At 38.5% G+C, this 19331-nt stretch overlaps 1 protein-coding gene across 1 annotated transcript in view; it reads left to right on the forward strand.

Annotated features, from left to right (window-relative positions):
- Window positions 1–19331, forward strand: part of LOC133420618 (phospholipid-transporting ATPase ABCA1-like) — a 278328-nt gene that overhangs the window by 125716 nt on the left and 133281 nt on the right. Inside the window, exons 26-32 of the mRNA XM_061710356.1 lie at window positions 1930–1978; window positions 6604–6708; window positions 6864–6887; window positions 8959–9098; window positions 12500–12627; window positions 17679–17777; window positions 18773–18962. Of these exons, the coding sequence (XP_061566340.1) occupies window positions 1930–1978; window positions 6604–6708; window positions 6864–6887; window positions 8959–9098; window positions 12500–12627; window positions 17679–17777; window positions 18773–18962 (735 nt within the window). The remainder of the gene's footprint in view (window positions 1–1929; window positions 1979–6603; window positions 6709–6863; window positions 6888–8958; window positions 9099–12499; window positions 12628–17678; window positions 17778–18772; window positions 18963–19331) is intronic.

Genomic DNA, 19331 nt, shown 5'->3' on the forward strand with positions numbered 1-19331 from the left:
TTTTGTTGTTTTTTTCTGGATGCATCAGCATTTACAGAAAGGCAGTTTTTATTTATTATATATATATTATATATTATATATATTATATATATTTATTTCATTTGCAGGACTTTTCTCCTATGTTATAACTCATACTTTTCTCTGCAATTACCCCAAGCGTTTTTCTTTTTCTATTTTAAATTAAAGTTTTGATAACATCCATACTTATTTTACAACTTCTTTATGATACATAAAACCCAGGAACTTGGCTCTCTTAAACTGCTTCTTTCTGAGTATCCGTACGCATTCACTTCTCAAAAATATTCCCATTGGTACACAACATATTGTGTACCAATTATTTTTGTATCAGAGAAGAGAAGGTTGTTGTCAATGAGAGAAACATTTCCAAAGATTTAAGCTCAAAATCAGATTAAACCAGTTTTATTTGGCTAGCTGTATCACACCTAAGGTGTCCCTGGACAGTTCCTGAAAAGCAAAGAACTTTTGTCTCACAGAAATAGGTAGCCTGAACAATAAATTACTGTCATATGAGACGTCATGTTATTTTATACATTTCATATTTCTACACAAAGTTGTGCCATTTTGGTGCTGAAGATAACTGCCATCCTCTTTTGACCAAAAACATGACAAACAAGTGTCACTTCTGCCACGATGACAGGACGGCAACATTTGAGGACGTGACACATTCGAAGTTCGGGACTCAAACGGAACATTTTAAAGCCACCATCTTAGTACCCGCAGTATCTTGCAGAATGCCAGAGGACGTCCCACAATCTGTGCTAGAGCACATATATCTGAGTGTCTAAAGTGATTACCAACTCAAACTATGAGAAAACACAACCGTGTCACTTTGATGGGGCTTTTTCAGTCTGAAAATATGTCATGCAGTAACTGCTTCACATTTCCAGGATATTGTGACATCACAGAGTTTGGTCACGGTAGAATTACAGTTTCCTGTTCTTCCGTCCAAGTTCTCATCAGACATATGCTGTAGGTGTGAAGTGGATAGTGCAGAATTAAAGACGGAGTTTAAAAAAGTTACAGCCTTCAGAGGAGGGGGAGGAGAGGGGGTGAGATTCTAACATCACCTTTGAACAGAACTGTAGAGATGTAGTAATGACACGTTTTGTTCTGTATTGCTTTGGTATTTTGATCAAAACATGTCACAGACACTGTACCAGCTTAAAAAAAAAAAAGTCCAAATATGTCTATTTGAAACATCTTGGATATCTTTCTGGTAATGATTATTTGATAGTAATTTTGAATTCCACTGCCTGCTGATTTGGCCTTTTGTTTTCATAAGTACATCAGTGAAGATTGCCAGTCACTCATTTTTAGCTGAATTTTTACAAAGACACACCGGTGTTGGAGTTTTGGTCAATGTTTTTCATACAGCTCAGACATGTATGAGACACTCTTGCTCTTGGCCTGCAGGCAATGTGAATAATTCTTTTTGAATTCCTAAAATTCAACCATGACAAGGTTTTCTCATCCGTCCATGTTTTCTTTTGAATTCCTGATACACTGCAGATGAAACACGCAGTGATTTTTCAAAGATAATGAGGAAAACAAGAACTGATACTGGAGAAGTATTACGGAAGTTAACTATAAAATAACATTTATTCTTTTTGAACTACTAGCTTTTTGTAATTTTGGACACTTTAAAATGATATAGTCTCCTAGCAGGGGGTTTTTTAAGTGAAAAACTTCAAAGAAACAAGTGATGTTTGTAATATATGAAATGACATTTATTAATTGTGACATGACCCGCATAAACATGAATGAATGATTCATAGATTATGAAGCGTAAAATAACTGACAGAGCAGTTAATTTTATTTTTAATGCTGTCTTTTCTATCATTCTCTGGCTTTTATCCTTGTGTGCATGTCAAGTAATAATCCTGCACAATTTGTTGTTTTTCTTTGCAGATATTTCTTAAAGTGGCAGAGGATACTGGCGTGGATGCTGAAATACCACGTAAGATGGTGATATGTATGCATGTGACATGAGTTTTTTTTTTTTTTTTTGATGACATGCGTTTTTACCAGCGCTCCTGGAACTAATACACTAAACCCCGACGCAGACGCACTCAGCTTTTCATCGATCCGGTGGCACCTGAGTGAGGCAGTGTCATGTCTGAACAACCTCAGTGCTGCTTTTCCGCAATGTTTTGTTGCATCAGTCTGACAAGGTTGAAGCTATTAACGTTTGATGTTTCACCTTCAAACATGGCAACATGGAACAAGTCTTAACTGGAGTGTTCACATTAACAGACACAGACAAGAGCAGTGAGTCTATGTGGCCCCAGATCAGCCTGCGTTATTAAACATACGTCTGCAAAACGTATGATATCTACCTGCAACATTGACGAAGTAAAATATTTAACAAAGTTCCTGTCAGTTTGATGAAAGATTTCATGGCGAAAAACAACATGTCTGTAACTTGAAGGAGTTTTTGTTTTGCTGTTGACAGCTAAGGCAGCTGAGGTTGTCGTCAGGTGAAAAAAAACCCCAACTACTCTTTAATCAGGTCTGACATGAACAAAAGTGATGGATTTAGCAGCTTTCATGAGGACTTTAGAGATATACTTAGACCAACAAAACTACCTCACACAGCCTTGTCTTTGTATCACTTTTGCACGTATTTGTGATTAAAGTCATGAGGAACATAATCAATCAATCAATCAATCTTTATTACCACAGTGCTTTTCGCAGATAAAATCACAAAGCGCTTTACAATAAAATGCGGAGTACTAAAATAAAAGTAGTTAAAACACAAAGGCTAAAACGAATGTAAAAATGACAACAATAAAATAAATGTATACACAAGAAACACTTACAAGTTCCCAGTCAACTGAAAGCTGGTTTAAATAAAAATGTCTTCAGCTGTTTTTTAAAAGAGTCAATGCTATCGGCCAGATGCAGAACAGGAGGTAGAGCGTTCCATATTTGAGAGGCAATGGATTGGAAAGCGTGATCTGCTCTAGTTTTTAAAATATGTTCTTGGACCGGATAAAACGTTCTGATCTGAGGAATAAGGGGTTAAAAGATCACAAATGTATTTTGGTGCTTGGTTTTGAAAAATTTTAAAGGTCAGGACTAAAATTTAAAAAATGAATACGTTGTTTGACTGGCAGCTGGTGCTGAGAGGATAATGGTGGGGTAATGTGTTGCCATCTACGAGCACCAGTTAAAAGCCTGGCTGCTGCATTCTGCACAGTCTGCACTAGGTTTTAGGAGCACTTATTAAAACAAGTAAAAAGAGAGTTAGAATAAAAGTCTAGAAGAAATAAAATAACGTAAAAACATCTCCAAATCAGTGCGTGATACAATTATCTTCAATTTTGAAATGTTCCTCAGATGATAAAAAGGAATTCTTGGTCAGTTCTCTTGAATATCTCTCCAAGGAGAGCGATGAGTCGAACAACACCCCCAGGTTTCTGTTGCTCGCCTGGACCGAAGAGCTCAGGGACCCAGGGTGTTTTTTAATAAACAAGATTTTTTCATCTGGAGCTAAGATCAGTGTCTCAGTTTTTGAGGAGTTCAAATCTAGATAATTATTGACAAGCCATCTTTTTGATGGCATCCAAAAAATCAAGTAGGTTTGCAAATTCACTTAACTCCAACTCATAAAAAGATCAGTAGAGCTGAATATCATCTTCATTAAAGTGGTAGGAAACATTTTTTTTAAAAATACTTATAAAGCCTCCCCAGATGTAACATGTATAATCAAAACGAGATTGGTCCCAGTACTGAGCCCTGAGGAATACCACTGGAGGTAAACCCCTCTATCACTGATCTAGATAGCCCCAAAACACTGCAGGCACTGTAACATGACTACATGATCAACCGTATCAAAAGCAGCTGTCAAGGCAAACAGAACCAACACTGTACTGAATTGCAAAAGAAGAGAGCAGCATCCAAATAATGGAAAGTCATCATTTTAACAGATGGAAAGCATTAGTGGTACATTTCTCATGTCTGAAAAGGACTAAAGAGACACCAAGTCAACATATCTATATGAAATATATTTATATCAATTTTACTGCTTTGATTCTGCTTTAACATTATCTAGATCTTAACAGTTTCCATGTGGCATTTGCAAGGTTAGAAATTACCACAAAGGCAGATGGATTTCAAAATCTACTAGTCACTCAACTTTTTTTTTCACAGCCTGTTTACCTTCTGCATGTGCATAATAAATAGTAAAGGATCTAAAATTCAATGAGTTTTATTATCCAAGGGAAAAGTTAAACTATTTACAGTAAAGTGAACATGTACTGATAAACGTTAAATGGTTAGTATGGAGATTGTACTGAAAATACCCTATTTCCGGTTTCAAAGGGAAATGCTTTTATTTTTAAGTCTACAGGAAATGATCGAGCGGGTGTTTAATCGCTAGCTTTAGATTCAAAATGCGTGCTAAAGATGTCGAGGCGAGATCTGTTATTTTCTCCCCTGCAAGATCCGTTATTTTCTCCCGTTTGTAAGCTGCAGCTTGTTTGAGGAGAATAAATGTTCCGTTTTAAAGACACACGTTCTGGTTATTGAGAAGAAGCTTCTGCTCCACAACACCCCCAGGCCTGGTTCCAGGGAGAGGCCCTTTACCGTCCGAGGGACAACACCCTGTAAAGGGCTGTTTCTCTCAATACACATGTAATGAACATTGCTTATTCTGGGCCCAATTTGCCTTGGGAGATTACGGTAAATCCTCTATAGCTCCTGGGGTGATTCGGGCATGCAAACCCCTCTGCGATCTGCCTCACGATAAAGTAATGATTCAAGAAGGGGGTTCCGCCAAATTAGGTGTTTCCTTTTTATGATGGTTTTATTTTTAGAAAATAATAAATGAATTTAAAAAAGACAACTTAATGCTTCCCATTAATAAGCTCAGAGTGGCTGTTCCAGGGCTTTTCACAACCGCACAGGCATCATCTCCAGGCTGTCAACTCCCCCCATGGCAGCTGTTTCCTCAGGGGCCACCTTTGATTGCACTTTTTACCCGCTCACAATTTCAGGTTTGTTTTATTCAATTCTGACACATGCCGGTGGCTTGTGGCGTACCTCCTGGGTTTCAGATCTTTTTACTCCTGCTATTAATATGCTATATAACACCACATTATTTTTATCTAAAAAGGTAGAAGTGACAGCTCCTGGTAGTTTGTCTTTCAGTTTTTCATGCAGTTAGGGTGTGTTACTGCGTTGAGACGGGCTTGGGATACGAACAAAGATTGTGTCGTTATTTATTTTATGATTTATTTAATGTACCTCCTGCATTAGCAGGAAGCTTGAGCAAACAGCTACACAAAATAACCTGTTAGTTTTCTGAACAATTGACAAAAACTTTGCTAAAAATTCAATGTAGTCCAATACACAAAAACAAAAAAAGTCAACAACAACAAGAAAAAATACCTTAAACAATTCACAGACACCTACACACACACAAACAAACTGTTACTTTCTATTGCCCAAAGAAAACTAAAGCTTCCTGGCAGGCAACATCAGGTTAAAAGGTCAAGACTCTTTAAACACATTTTTTAATGTTCGACCAACCTGACCAACAAATAAAACTTTGCAAAAATTCTCTCTCAGGAAACGGTTCAGGCACCCCTCCAGTTTAACAGCCATTTCCCCAGGTAAAAAAACGTACCAAACTAATCCCAACATTTTGGGAACAGGCTGTATATGATGACTCATGAAGCCACTATTTACACCAACCAAGATGACTGCAGACTTTCTAACACCTCGGATCAAGGTCTCTTTGCTCCAAAACTGACAACAGTAATTCACCGGTTTTCCTTCTCCACTGCACATCATTTTAGGAATCTTTTGTTGACACTCGTCTGGTTGTGACATGCTTCATTTCCCCGACTGATTATTGGTGTCCACTGGTCTGCAGAAGCAGTTTTTTTCTGCATCCGTGTCCTTGGAATCGTATTCAGAGGAAACAAACTAACTAACTAACTACTCTTTATGTCAAAGAGGAAATAATTTGGATGGCCGGCCAGGTTAATTCAGACAAGTCAGCTCTCTCCTGGAGTTATTCACTCAAGGATAAATAATCTGCAAAAGAGTGGAAAAACTGGATGTTTAACTACTGATATATGAAAGAAGTAAGAGGTGAGATGAAAGGACATTTGTATACAAAAGAGAAATAAATGGGAATCTGTGGTGAATGCAAATATTAAACAGAAGAACAGATGGAAATAAACACTAAACCGAAGCCATGTCTGAAAAACACAAGGCAAAACACATGCAGCGAGTGTAACTGCAGAAGTAACTCGGTTGTGTCACATGTCGAAGTTTTATTTCTTCCTGTCCTAAGAGAGACAGACTACTGAAATAATCAACAGAAATGCGGAGCTCTTTTTTTCCATCTCATTGAAAAAAATGCAGTCCCTATGCCCCAGAGATTTTGTTTTTATCCATAGCCATATAACTTTTTTTAATTATATTTCTTCATGTCCCTGAAATACCTGAGTTTGTGCTTTTATGTAGTATAACGCATCTTCTTGCAAGACAGGTAACTATTCTTATTGTTATTTATATCCCCAAATTGGGTCAGGCCAAAACAACATATCTTATTTGAATTCCCTACGGCAGCACCGGAGCTGTTGGTGAGAGACGGCAGAAGAAGCTCCAGCGAATCCAAGAGGAACAGCATTGCCAGCGTCCACAGCAAAACAGAGCACATCAATGGGATGAGTGGCAAGTCCAATGTTGATTTATTGATTTCATTTTATTTTTTCATGAAGGTAGCTCAGTTTCACATTGCAAATGTACATAACAGTAGAGCTCGCACTATGATATGGAATGATCTTTAGCTCCTGTTTAAGTCATGTTCCTTTCTGTTGTTATTGCAGGGAAGCATTCAGGTAAAGTGGAAGGTAGGTACTGTATTTGGTCTTCAGTGGTGCAGTTCTATTTAGTGACTACGTTTACATGGACAGTAATAATCTAAGTATTGACCTTAATCTAAACAAATACATATTCTAGGCAACTACAAACGCATGGAGTGCTGCTGGGTGTAAAAAAGAGTGTACTTCAGGTGCTCTTCGGCATGGGGATCCAAAAGATTCAAAAACAAGAAAAAGCCGAGGCACTCAAGAAGTTGGAAAAATATAAAAGGCCTTTATTAAATCATGGCTTACAAAAAGTTAAAATGCCTAGAAAAAGTTAAAATGCCAACATGTTTCGGCCATGTAGGCCTTCCTCAAGGCAGATAGCAAAGACGAAGTCTTTGCTATCTGCCTTCCAACTTCTTGAGTGCCTCGGCTTTTTCTTGTTTTTAAATACATATTCTAATTAAGGTTTTTGAATGAATTGTTTTCAGAATATCCATCCATTATTTATACCTGCTTATTTTAATTCAGGGTGGCAGGGAACTGCTGGAGCTATTCACAGCTCTCTTTCAAAAGGCAGGGCTACACCCTGCGCAGGTCGCTTTAACAATATTCACTTCATATTTGGTTTTGCACGTTAAGGAGTGTAGTTTCATTACTGGATATCCCTTAATTCTCTACGCCTTACGCTCACCCTCACAGGAATGTGCACTGCTAAAACGTCCTCTACAACTACGGTTTGAATGTCCACTTGCTTTGGTTTGAGTTGTGCACGTTCCTGTCACCATTTCTCAGCAGACATGCTAAACCACTGGCGTTTCCACCAGACTACAATCTACAACTTCTTACTTTAATCATTTACATATTTTTATTTTTGGCATCCACAAATGTGTCACGGCTGCTGTTGGTGTCGGCAAAATAATGTTGTATGAAAACTCTTACAATATGCTATATTATAATTAAAGGTAGGGTAAGAGATTTCTGTATGACAACACGTCTGTTTAGTTTTTAAATAAAACATCAACAACGGTGCTCCCAGAGAAAAAACATCCCGTCAAGCCCCTACTGCCCTCCCTGACATCATGAGTTCAATCATGAACTTGAACCTTCTTCCCCGTCCGTGTTTGTCTGCAGCAATATCTGTTAGTGGGGTAGTTGGGCAGCCCTCTGCATTCTCTTTAGTACTAGTTATGGAGCCAAGGTTGTGTATGAATACTATTGATTTTGATCTCAAGACATGGAGATATACAGCAACTATAACAAAAAGCGATCTGCATTAGAAATAGCGAAGGATCACTTACCCTACCTTGAGATGTCTATATGTCCTAAAAATGCAACTATCTTAAGCATATTCCGCATGCCTTAATGTAATTATTACTTACTTTAATTACCACCTTATTTAGATTGATATCTGTAAGCAATACCTTAATCTAATTAATATTAGACTACTGTCATCCATGCGAACATACTCAATGGCTTCCTTAAAGGCTGAATTATGCTTCTGCGTCAAAACGACGCCGTGTCTACGGCGTGTGGTTTTTGTACACGCAGAGGACACGCCGTCACATGCGCCGTCAGTGACGTGCACCTCCCGAAAATTGTAACTACGCGTCGAGGAGACGCCGACCACACGCAGACCGAGAGGGCTGTGATTGGTTCGTTTGAAAGCGAAGCATTTCCGGTTTCCGGTTTGAATCAGTAGTGAACTTCCAGGGCTTTTTTCTTCGTTTATATGTGATTTTTTTTGTTTTTGTTTTTTGCACAATAGTTGTCCTTATTTCTTTGATTTACTGTGACCGGAAAAAGTCGGATAAACCATTCAGAAAAAGATCGCTAACTAGTGGCCGCGGGGGGTACTGCACCGCGACCAAATGGAGAGACGGAGAACTCTGAACGATTCGTGACGGCGTCACGGGTGCGCCGTGTGCTCTGCGTGTGTGTGAAGCAGAAGCATACCCGCACCTTAAGTCTTTGCTCTGGGTTCAATTAAAAACCAATGCTATCCACAAATCCAAATGCGTTGGAAACCCATTAGAGATGATCAAAGCACGCTCAGCATGTCTTTTACAAGTATTCAAAAGAGACAAGTGACCTGTTGTGTGATGTCCTCGTCCAGACTTGAGGAAGCCCACGAGTGTAAGCGGAAGAGGTTCCATGGTCATCACCGGATGGGAGCTGATCCGACGGCAGTTCCTGGCACTTTTTATCAAGCGCTTCCACCACGCCCGAAGGAGCCGCAAGGGACTCATTGCCCAGGTAATGGCTTCTGTCTGTCACATTGATGAATTGAAGGGTAATACCTGCATGGTTGCATGGGAGGATCAAGGTTGGATTGTATGAAATACATGTTGGCTTCCAAAATCACTTAGTGGCATGTTTGACAGAGTGGGCTAATTTAAACTCTGCAGGGAAAAGTCATCTATCTCGATGGAGTCGATAGTTGTGGAATTTAAGTTGTTGAAAAAGAAATCAACAGTGAAAGCATTACAGAAAGGGTTGAAGAATATGAACAGCTGCAATCAGAATGATGTAACATCATGCCAGTAAAGGGAATGTGCAATAATCATTCTCTTCCCCTAAGGGACGCGTTGTACAAAAACACACTCATGGAGACAAAAAGTGAGGGTTTACTGCTGTGTAGGAGGAGGTTTTGGTGACTTCACATTCTCGTTCCAAGCAAACTTTCATTCTCTGGGATCAAAAACTTTTCATTTGCCCTTTGAAAGTCAGCAGACCTGGCAAAGCCAGAAAAGCTGTTGATAAATTTGTGTTTTTCTGGCTACGTTCAGCACCCTAACTTTCACCTGCCTGCTGTGATTGGCACCAAAAACCCAACCTGACACTCGTGATTTGTTTGTCCTTCACTTTACTGTGTGCTAATGGCGTGTTGTCATTAGCTGTGTATTCAAAGTGAATGCATAACAATTACACAGATGACAGACTCCTATTAGCTCATTAAGTGTATGTCTATGTTATTTTGTTCCTCATCAACGTAATTTCAAAAGTCAAAACTAATAAAGAGGTGTAATTTAAATTAGTCGCAGCCAATTTCAGTTTTCTGCCCAAGTTCTTCACAGTTTGTTTGAATTTAAACTGCAGTGACACATACACCACCCTCTATCTACATCCACACTGTGTCAGTATCAAGGGATGGCATCATTTATGACATCTGCCATCAGACTGACATGATCGCAAGTGAAATCGAACGGTGAAGACATTCGTGTCTCCGGAAGGAAAGAAAGGTGCATGTGCTCTTGCTATAATTTACCGCGGGACCAACCTCCATTAGTCACTGTCAATCCTGGACGTCCCTTTTTAGCGGCAACGGAGAGCAGGAGCTCAGGATAAGCACTTGCATGTGTTTACAAGGTTGTACACCTTCAAGCTCTTTACTCAATGGCCCATCATGTCAGCAGATATGATTGTGTAGCGAAGTAATCTCCTCCTGTGGAAGCAGTTATGGAAATCAAAAGAAAAGTGATTCTTGTCTAGAGCACAAAAGAAGTGATTTATGGGGCTGTAAGTCAGTGACAGGTGAGTCCTGGCGATTTTAGAAATAGGAACAATAGGTTATTCATGGCGTTGTGGTGGAAGAGCGGAAGACTTCTGGTGTTTGGAGATCCCCCCCCCGAATTCACCGCAGGCATTCCAGGTGTTCAGTAGCAGACGTTCCTCACGTGGAAAAGTTTGGACATCCCTCAAGATCACAAATTATATATGACAGCGTTAAAGACAATAACAAAATGGGGCCAGTGGGGTTTTTACATCAATCTTTTTACCCTTTGACTTTTCCCACGTAGCAATCCTGTATTGTTTCAGGATAATTGCAATCATATTTATCCAAGTGTCAGGGTCATTTTTATTTATATGTATAAAAACAGTTGGCTGAAAGTAAATTAAATGCAGGATTTTCTTATTGGATTGCTTGATTTGATGAACGACAGACAAAGAACAGCGAGTCAACTAATTTAAAAAGATCTCGGAGCCACCTGGCAGTGTGAAACTTGCTTGGCGTGATATAAATTACACTGTTTAACAGGAAATAACAGAAAACACAAGTTTCTGTAGAAGAATGGACAGCTTCACTGTCACATCATGAGAAGAAAACTCAGTCAGCAGGCTACTGATAATAACACACAAGTTACTAGTCCAGCAAGAAGACGCTTATTAATCCCATGTATCCTGAGGATATAATATGTTCACTGTTTCTTGTATTTTGAGTTATCCATGAAGTTGCTATTCTCTGTATTGCAAGGGATGACAATAAAAGGAGTCTTTCACAAAAGAAATCACACAGATGTAAATGACTGTTGAGAAAATAACCTCAGTCTAATGAGGCATTTGACTTTGCAGGGATAAAAAAGAAACACATCTTAATCATTGTGTGGTGTTTTTACCCACTTTGCATGTAATCCCATCCCCTTCTTTTAATCCCCTCTAAACGTGAGAATGCGATAAACTCATGCATTGTTCATGGGAGTGCTTTGGCTCTGTGAACATAATGACTTCTCCCCGTTTTTGTGCAGATTTCTCTCAATGGCAGACGTACCAGCTGTCACCTGCAATTACCGTTGAGAACGGGGGAAAAGAGAGAGGGAGAGCAACAGCTCTTCCCCTCGGTCTGCCATTAAACCTTTCAGACTCATTGCTGTTCTTTATCTTTCTTCCAAGCACATTTCCAAGGCCACAGCTCCACACAGTAAATTTAACATTTTCAATTGTAGCATCTTGAATTGCACTGGCAAATTGCGTGGCCCGCAATTAATCAAATGCACGTAAACCTCCCCTTTTCTGCCGAACGCGGTCCAACCGTCCTATGATTAAACAGTCTAACAATGTAATGAAAAGAGAAATACAAGATGAAGAAAAGAGGATTGGCTAGAGGAGGGAGAGGGTAGGTAAAGGGGACATAATCTTGTTTTTTTTGTTGTTTTTTTTTTCGCTTCTTAAATAGCAAAAGACAAGAGAAAGGGAGGAAACTAATTATATCTGAGTGGCCAGATGATGGTGGCAGTGTTGGAAGTGTTTAATCAAACTCATAAAACATGCAGAGGACCCCAAACAAGTTGGCGGGGAGCATATTAATGTGCACGCATTATTGCATCGGTCCTGCGGCACCGTTGATCGCATCAGCCGTTTTTTTTTCTCCATTCTGCGGCGTGTAACGACCGTACGGAGGGCGCGGGAGGAGGGTAATGAAATTGATATCTTGACTGTCTGAGTGCTGGACATTAGACATGTAAACACGCATCTGTGTCACCACAGACAAACACTCTGAATGTAACAAAATAATTATTAAGTCTTTTTATGTTTGTTTTTCCCCCCAGATTTGATGGAGACGAGCTGTAATTTAACCTTTTAACTGTGCCACCGGGCGGTCAGAAAATGCATATAGCTTGTTCCCGCAGACAAGATAATGACTTCAAAGCAAGAGTATGGAAGAATTTCTGTTCCTGATATCGTGATATCTGAAAGAAAAAGAGCGTCTCTATCATCTTCTCTTGCAATTACTTTCCTTTTTTTTTCCACATATAAATTGATTTTTGTAACATTTTACTTCCAAAAAAGTTTCAGATGGCGAAGGGATAAATGTCTTTGGCACAGCAGTGACAGTTTAATGAGGTCCTTCAACTTTAAATTTGTCACTATCCCCCTAGGTGGTCTTGCCAGCCATTTTTGTGTGCCTATCACTGATCTTCTCCCTCATCCTTCCACCGTTTGCTGAATATCCAAGTCTGGAGCTGCAGCCGTGGATGTATGGCCTGCCTCAAACCACCTTCTATAGGTAACAGTATTATGTTACATCACATCATTCTTGCTTCGTTCTGTGTTTGTCAGTTTGTGGCATTTTAACACACTTTTGATATCTTTGCTGTGGAATGATATGAAATTTTATATTTCCCAGAGGTAAATTCTTTAATTTCCTATCTACAACCACAGTACCAATGTTAAGGTTAAACACTTTATGAAATAGAATCAACATGATCTTTTGTCGCAAGACCTTTGCACCAAATTATTAGTAGCAGTTGCATGATTATTATTATAAAAGTTATTTTTATTACTGTTATATGTTATTATCAGATGCAAAGAATATCTCAGTAATTTCATGCTGCGGTGCATTCTTTATAAGAGTTGAAGAACAGATTGCAACCCTGTAAAAAAATAAATAAATACAGTCAAACTTCAAAGTCTGATTATCAAAGCAAAATCATTGCATGTTCACTGTGTATTGGCAGGAGGTTTTTGGTTTGCTGAAGTCATCATTCTGGATCCCATCCCAAGCTTGGGATGGGCACATCATCAGGAATAAATGCTGACAAAGCTCAGCTCAGCTCAGCCTTTGTGCACTTGAAAACTGAGAACCAAGTGGACGATTTGCAAACAAACTTCAGAGTTGTGTGCTTCTCTGCACTGTCCATTTTTAAGAATCCCACCAGCACCACACCAGATCTATTTGAAAAGATAGGATGGTGTTGTGCTGCTAACATTTTGGTACTGCAGACAGTATGAAACCAAAACATGTTATGTCACGTCTTATCGACTTCATTTCATTTGCTCTTGCTTTAATTATCCATTACCCATGTGGTGAGAGTAGCTCTTGGTGGCGAAATGTTCTTGATGCAGGAGGATTGGAGTTCACCAGTATTCATCTCAGGCTTGCACCCTTGCTCTTCATGCTATGAATTTACTCCAGATTCTGTAAATGATTTAATACTTTTATCATCTGAAGGAAAAGAAAGGCAAAGCTGTGCCTGTTTGAGACGCATCATAATTTCAGTCAATTTGTTGGACGAGTCAGGGACTTCCTGGATATGTGGCCAGTCAATTACAGTATATATGCAGAGATAGACCAACATGCACACACAAGCACTTCTACAGATAATTTGGAACAGGTAAAAAAAATCCAATGACTCTTTAAAAAAAAACTGTGATAAAGAACTTTTGAGGTCAATACTAAACTCAGCTGCCTCCATTAGATTGGAATTTGTTACAGCAAGGAAATGAAAGAATGGTTGGAATAATAACTCAGGTCAAGTTAACAAGATAATACTGTCTGCAATGGCAAAAAATGTTAAATAGAAAGAAATGTAAGAATTACAGCAATTTTTGGGAACTTCTATGCTGTCCAAATCTGTTCAGCTCTTTTGGGTTATTTTTCTGTAATAAACAAATCCTGTGCTGCATGGGCTTATACCTCAACGTGTCCAACTGTACAATATATGACAATTACATGTAAGATTACCTGCAGGGATTTTACATACATCCATATAGGAGGATTTCACACCAAAAATATCTCAATTGATGCAGAAGGGCCCAGTAAAATATGGAAAAAAAGAAAAAGAGGAAGAAAAAAGCTTGAAATGTGCCACACGTTGCTGTCCAAAATACCTAACTAATCCTGACACTGCATTCAGAGCCTCAAGGCTCCTGTTTATCCATTTTGAAAGTATTTCATAACCCCTTAAAACACTTTATAAAAGTTACCTTTGAGAATGTCCCCACACATAAGTGGGGCTTTATGTGAGCTTTATATGCAGGATAGAACCTAAATAAATGCTGTTCACTATGTGTTTGTACAATTCAGTGTAATAGAATCCAGTACAAGGCCTGTGTACTTGTCTCGACTGAGAACTAAAACGTCAAAAAGTATTCCACTTTTACTTCCCCTAAGCACTAAAGTAAATACTTTGATGCTTGTTTTTAATAGTAGGAGTTTGTCATTCTTCTCCTACTATTGCATATTGTTAGAAACACATCTTGAATATTAATTAATAAACATCATGTGATGAGCTTGGAAGGCATCGCTGTTATTTCATACTACTTATGGTACATTTGATTGGAATCATATACACATATGTGTACATGCATACTGTAAACTGGTACATTTTGGTAATAAGACTACTTGTAGTTTAGAACTGGAGCTAAAATATTTGACACTTTTATGCAAAGGTACTTATGAGTGAAAAGTCATTGAGAGGCAGTCTTGGACTTTCTTTCCTGGGGACACAAGTGAAATGGGGATGTTAGGGATTGAACCAACAACCTTTTGATGGAACCCCCAACCTTACCTCCTAAGCTACACCATTTACAAACGGGTCATTGGAGAAGTCCAAACATACTGACAATAAGAATTTATAAGGCTTAACGATAAACAGATATAAATACTTTTGACTTTTTGCTTGATTCAAACTCTTATGTACTCGTGTGTATATAACTTTTAAACCACAGTAAGAAAAATAACATATGTCGGGCCCTATCCAGACCAATAGTAGTTTAACATTATATATGACTGGTATAAGTGACATCCGCTTTCAAAACATAGTTTTGTGCCGAGAGAATTTTATGCCATGCTATACTTGTTCAACCATTAAAAACCTCTAACAACACTTATCACAGTAGTACTACAGCAGTTCCTTTCTTTAATTTTGCATCACATCAAAACAGAATGTTCAAGCAAGAATTAAGTCTTGGCCTGCAAGCAAGGGTTTAAGATATTTTCCTGAACTTTCCGAACCAGTTGGTACTGTTACTCTGACCGCAGTTGTATCGTCATTGCCAAGTTGCATTAAGCAATATTTATGGATGATACTTTGTTGATGTGTAAAGCTGAAAGAGCTAATCAAAACCCTCAGTTTTCCTTGAAAGCCAGATATTGCCATGCATTTGAGACCTGCTGTGTAAATTAAATTACTGTATGTATGTCATATGAAATTACTTCATATTGTGAATTATGAAGTAATTTCTTTTAGCCAGTTGTAAAATATTTCTCTTCATGGTTGTTGACAGTCTTTACATTTGAAGAGTAAATTGAGAGGGGAGTTGCTTTCTAAACCAGATTCCTCTTAAATTCTTTGATTTAAATATATATTAGCTTTGGGATAATGATTAGCCCCATTTTAGAAGCTGCAGCTAAACTTAAGATTGGCTTAGACATATAGCAACAGAAACATTAAACACACATCTCACAATGTTACCTACATGTTTATTTCCTATGACTTTTTGTCTGATATTGCCTCACCTCTTCGTTTTGTGAGCTATTCATGGGTTTCACTGTTCATGTAAGTATGCACAAGCCTTCATTTTGGAGGTATCCAATAGTTTTATTATCTTGAATAACATGGTAACCCAGCCATTCTTAATTGCAAAACAGATGGCTGCACATAATCCATTTTTACAAGCGGACCACTTCAATTGCACTCACCAGTGGCCAGAAAATGACCGTGTGACCTTCATGGAGATGCTTCCAAATGAGACAGTGAACGCTATATTAATCCAAATGGTTGGCTGGGCTGTGGCCACTGCTGGCTGAATGCCATCGTAATGGTCTTTATGAAACACTGTTTTAACTCCCACTGTACCTTAAAGATAAAGGGCATAGAGTGCGTGCTTGGTAATGAGAATGGGAAGATTGCTCAATTGACACGCAGGTCTTAGATATGTACAGAAAAGAGAGATAATAATGAAGGTCTGGGAGGAGTGGGTGCCGTGCCGGACATTTGGTGGAATACCTGTAAGTAGAATCCAACCGATGGAGAATATTTACTCCCCAAAGTTCTAAAAATGTACGATTTCTCCTTTGGAACAAGCAAAAAAAAAGAAAGAACAAGACTCCTGATTAATCCATTCACATTACACCTTAAATGATAAAACCATCATCGCATTGCATCTCATGCAGCATTTCTGTAAAGTCTTTAAAAATGCTAAACCTCCACACTGTTCATGTACATGTTCCCTTTACATTGAGATTAGTAATCATAACACCCCTGTGAAAACAAAACTACTTGTAAAATGTAAATCAATGGTGGCAGGAAATGGATCGGAGGTCTTGTAAAATCTTGACATATTGCAATAGAAGTTAGGTTCGACAATCAATAAAGCAGTTTGTAATTGAATTTCAAACATGACATGTCTGATAATTCTGTGACTGTTTGAGGAGGCTCTGTTCAGGTACAATGGAACTGATGTTTAATATGAAGTAATCTATCGTCTAAGGAAAGGTTGGTACTTTATTAAGGCTTGTACTGATGGATAATAGATGGAGAAATAAGGATTGTGTTAAGACATTACAAACACTAAGCAGCAGTTAATATCCCAGTTACCAAATAAAAGTGGACGTTTTTAAAACATTATTTTTTGTAGAACACCTTGAGCATGTTCCTCATAACTGCACTCAGTAGTCCTATTGTACGTCCAACATATTTATTCATTTGGCCACGTGTAAATCCAGTTTTGATTGATTTTAAGGTTTACGGATGACAATGTCCCATTCGTCTCAGTAATCCACACATCTTGGGTGATCTGCAGGATCAAGTCCATCACTGCTACCAGTGGTTTTCCAGTGGTTTTCCAGTGGTTTTCTTGTCAACTGTGGTCTCAACTGGTTTGGGATCATTACTAAGGGGTGATCCTCATCCTTTATCATGGTCATGCTTAACTCATTAGACAATAGCTTGCATGGAGATCTGGCTGATGGTTATCAGTCGTTTATCCATTGCAGAATAATCCCACCATTGGTCTGTCTTTCACCAACCTTATTGCTTATTATCTTGTAGCTCATTCCAGCCTTTTAGCAGATTTACAATTGTCCCTGACCCTGATGTTTTCTGACTCTTTGGTCATCGTCTTGGTGATAGAGAGGTTGAAGGAGATTGTTTATGTGGACGGGCGTGTTTCGCACACAAAGTTGAGATGAATGGTTCTTTCTTAAAGAGACAGGACTACCCTATGTGTCTCATGTACACATAGCCAGTGTGTGAACCTGAATTCTTCCTACCTTTCTTCCACAGTGTAATACTTTAATAGCAATTTATAATTATAATTTCTGAATATTTTCAGCAATGATATGCCAGTAAATGTGGAAGTGTCGCGGGTGGTGGAAACGCTGCTGAATAACCCCGGCTTTGGGACACGCTGCATGGACGGAGACCCTTTACCGTAAGTATTCCTGTTTATACGAGAGTTACGTATACATACAGCAAAGTCTGATTATGTTAATAAAAACATGAATCTGCACAAGCTGAGTAAGGGTGTTTTGAAGTTGTGCACCTGTGTTGTACTTCTTCCAAGAAATTCTGCTGCAGACATGAAAACAGATTTTGCTAAAAGAAGGAAGAAAAAGGAAACAAGCCACTGCATTTGAAAGATGTGCTCTTCACTCTGAAATCCAATTTGAAAGAACAAATTTGATCAATAAATAATAAGCTTACCACATACCACACACACAATGAATAATGAATACCCATTTAAACTTTTAGATTGAAGTGAAATAGTGTTTGAAGTAACGTAGTTTTCAGGTTTTGTAAATCACAGCTGCTGAGACTTACTTAACTGGACACTTTGTAGAAATATGTTCCAGATGATGAAAGGGGAATTGTTTTCTGTGTTCTTTTTATTTAAGATATATGTATACACCAAATAATCATAATCCTTGTCATGAGTGATTACTATGACAGTGTTTAAACTATTATAACCTGATACAATTGATGTAGTTGGAATTTCAGTTGCTTCCTTTTTTGTTTTTTGTTAGTTTGGTTTTATTATTTGAAATAACGACAAAAACACATGATTTTCCTCTTCTTTTGGCTTGATTTTTATTTAATAGCACATTAAAAATACGTTTTATAGAGTCAAATTTGAATTTTACTAGTAACCATAACAAAGAGCTTTTTATAAAAGCTTTTACACATAAAGACATTGGATTAAAAGCGGGGGCACTAATGCTTGTACATAAGGGTAATTATTAACCCAGCTGAAGGTATAATAAATAAATAAATAAAAAAAACATTTGCAGGGTTTAGAAAGCACTTTTATATAACGTATTAGTCCTGAATAGTTTGAGCCAAAAATGCATTCTCTATCCTGCCACATATCTGGTTTGCAGGATTCTCTGTGTATCAAGAAAATTGTGAATTTTACTCGTGTTCCTACAGGGATTTACCATGTTCGTCCAGTGGCTCTGATTGGTTCAGTCCCCCTGTGGATCAGTCAGTCGCTGACATCTTCCTCAATGGCAACTGGAGCATGTCGAACCCGTCCCCGCCCTGTCAGTGCAGCACCCCAAAACGGACCATCATGTTACCCGACTGTCCGCCTGGTGCAGGAGGTCTTCCTCCACCACAGGTTAGTCCTGCAGGCCATGTGGCCAGTAAATCGCTGTAGTTCAATCATCTATGGTCCCTTGAGCGAGGCAGGCCAGCTGCATCTGGCCAGCTGAAGAATGCACAATATACTGTAGCAAGAGAGTGCAATGGTCTATATGTAAAAAATGGAAAAATAAATCAGTGACTCGGCACTACAATGGAAAAGCTTATCTTGGAAGCTCTTGGTTTGCAGTGTGAAAGTCCCAGTCAGCATCATTCTGATTCAGAAACCTAAAAGTACTTATTAACAGGGAATTTGCATTGCATTGCAAAATGTAAATCAGCCTTTTGCACACCTCCTTTATGTGAACTACTGCACACGCATGAAAGTACGACCAAAATTGATTCC

The sequence above is a fragment of the Cololabis saira genome, chromosome 20 (assembly GCF_033807715.1).
Source record: "Cololabis saira isolate AMF1-May2022 chromosome 20, fColSai1.1, whole genome shotgun sequence".
Classification (NCBI taxonomy): domain Eukaryota; kingdom Metazoa; phylum Chordata; class Actinopteri; order Beloniformes; family Belonidae; genus Cololabis; species Cololabis saira.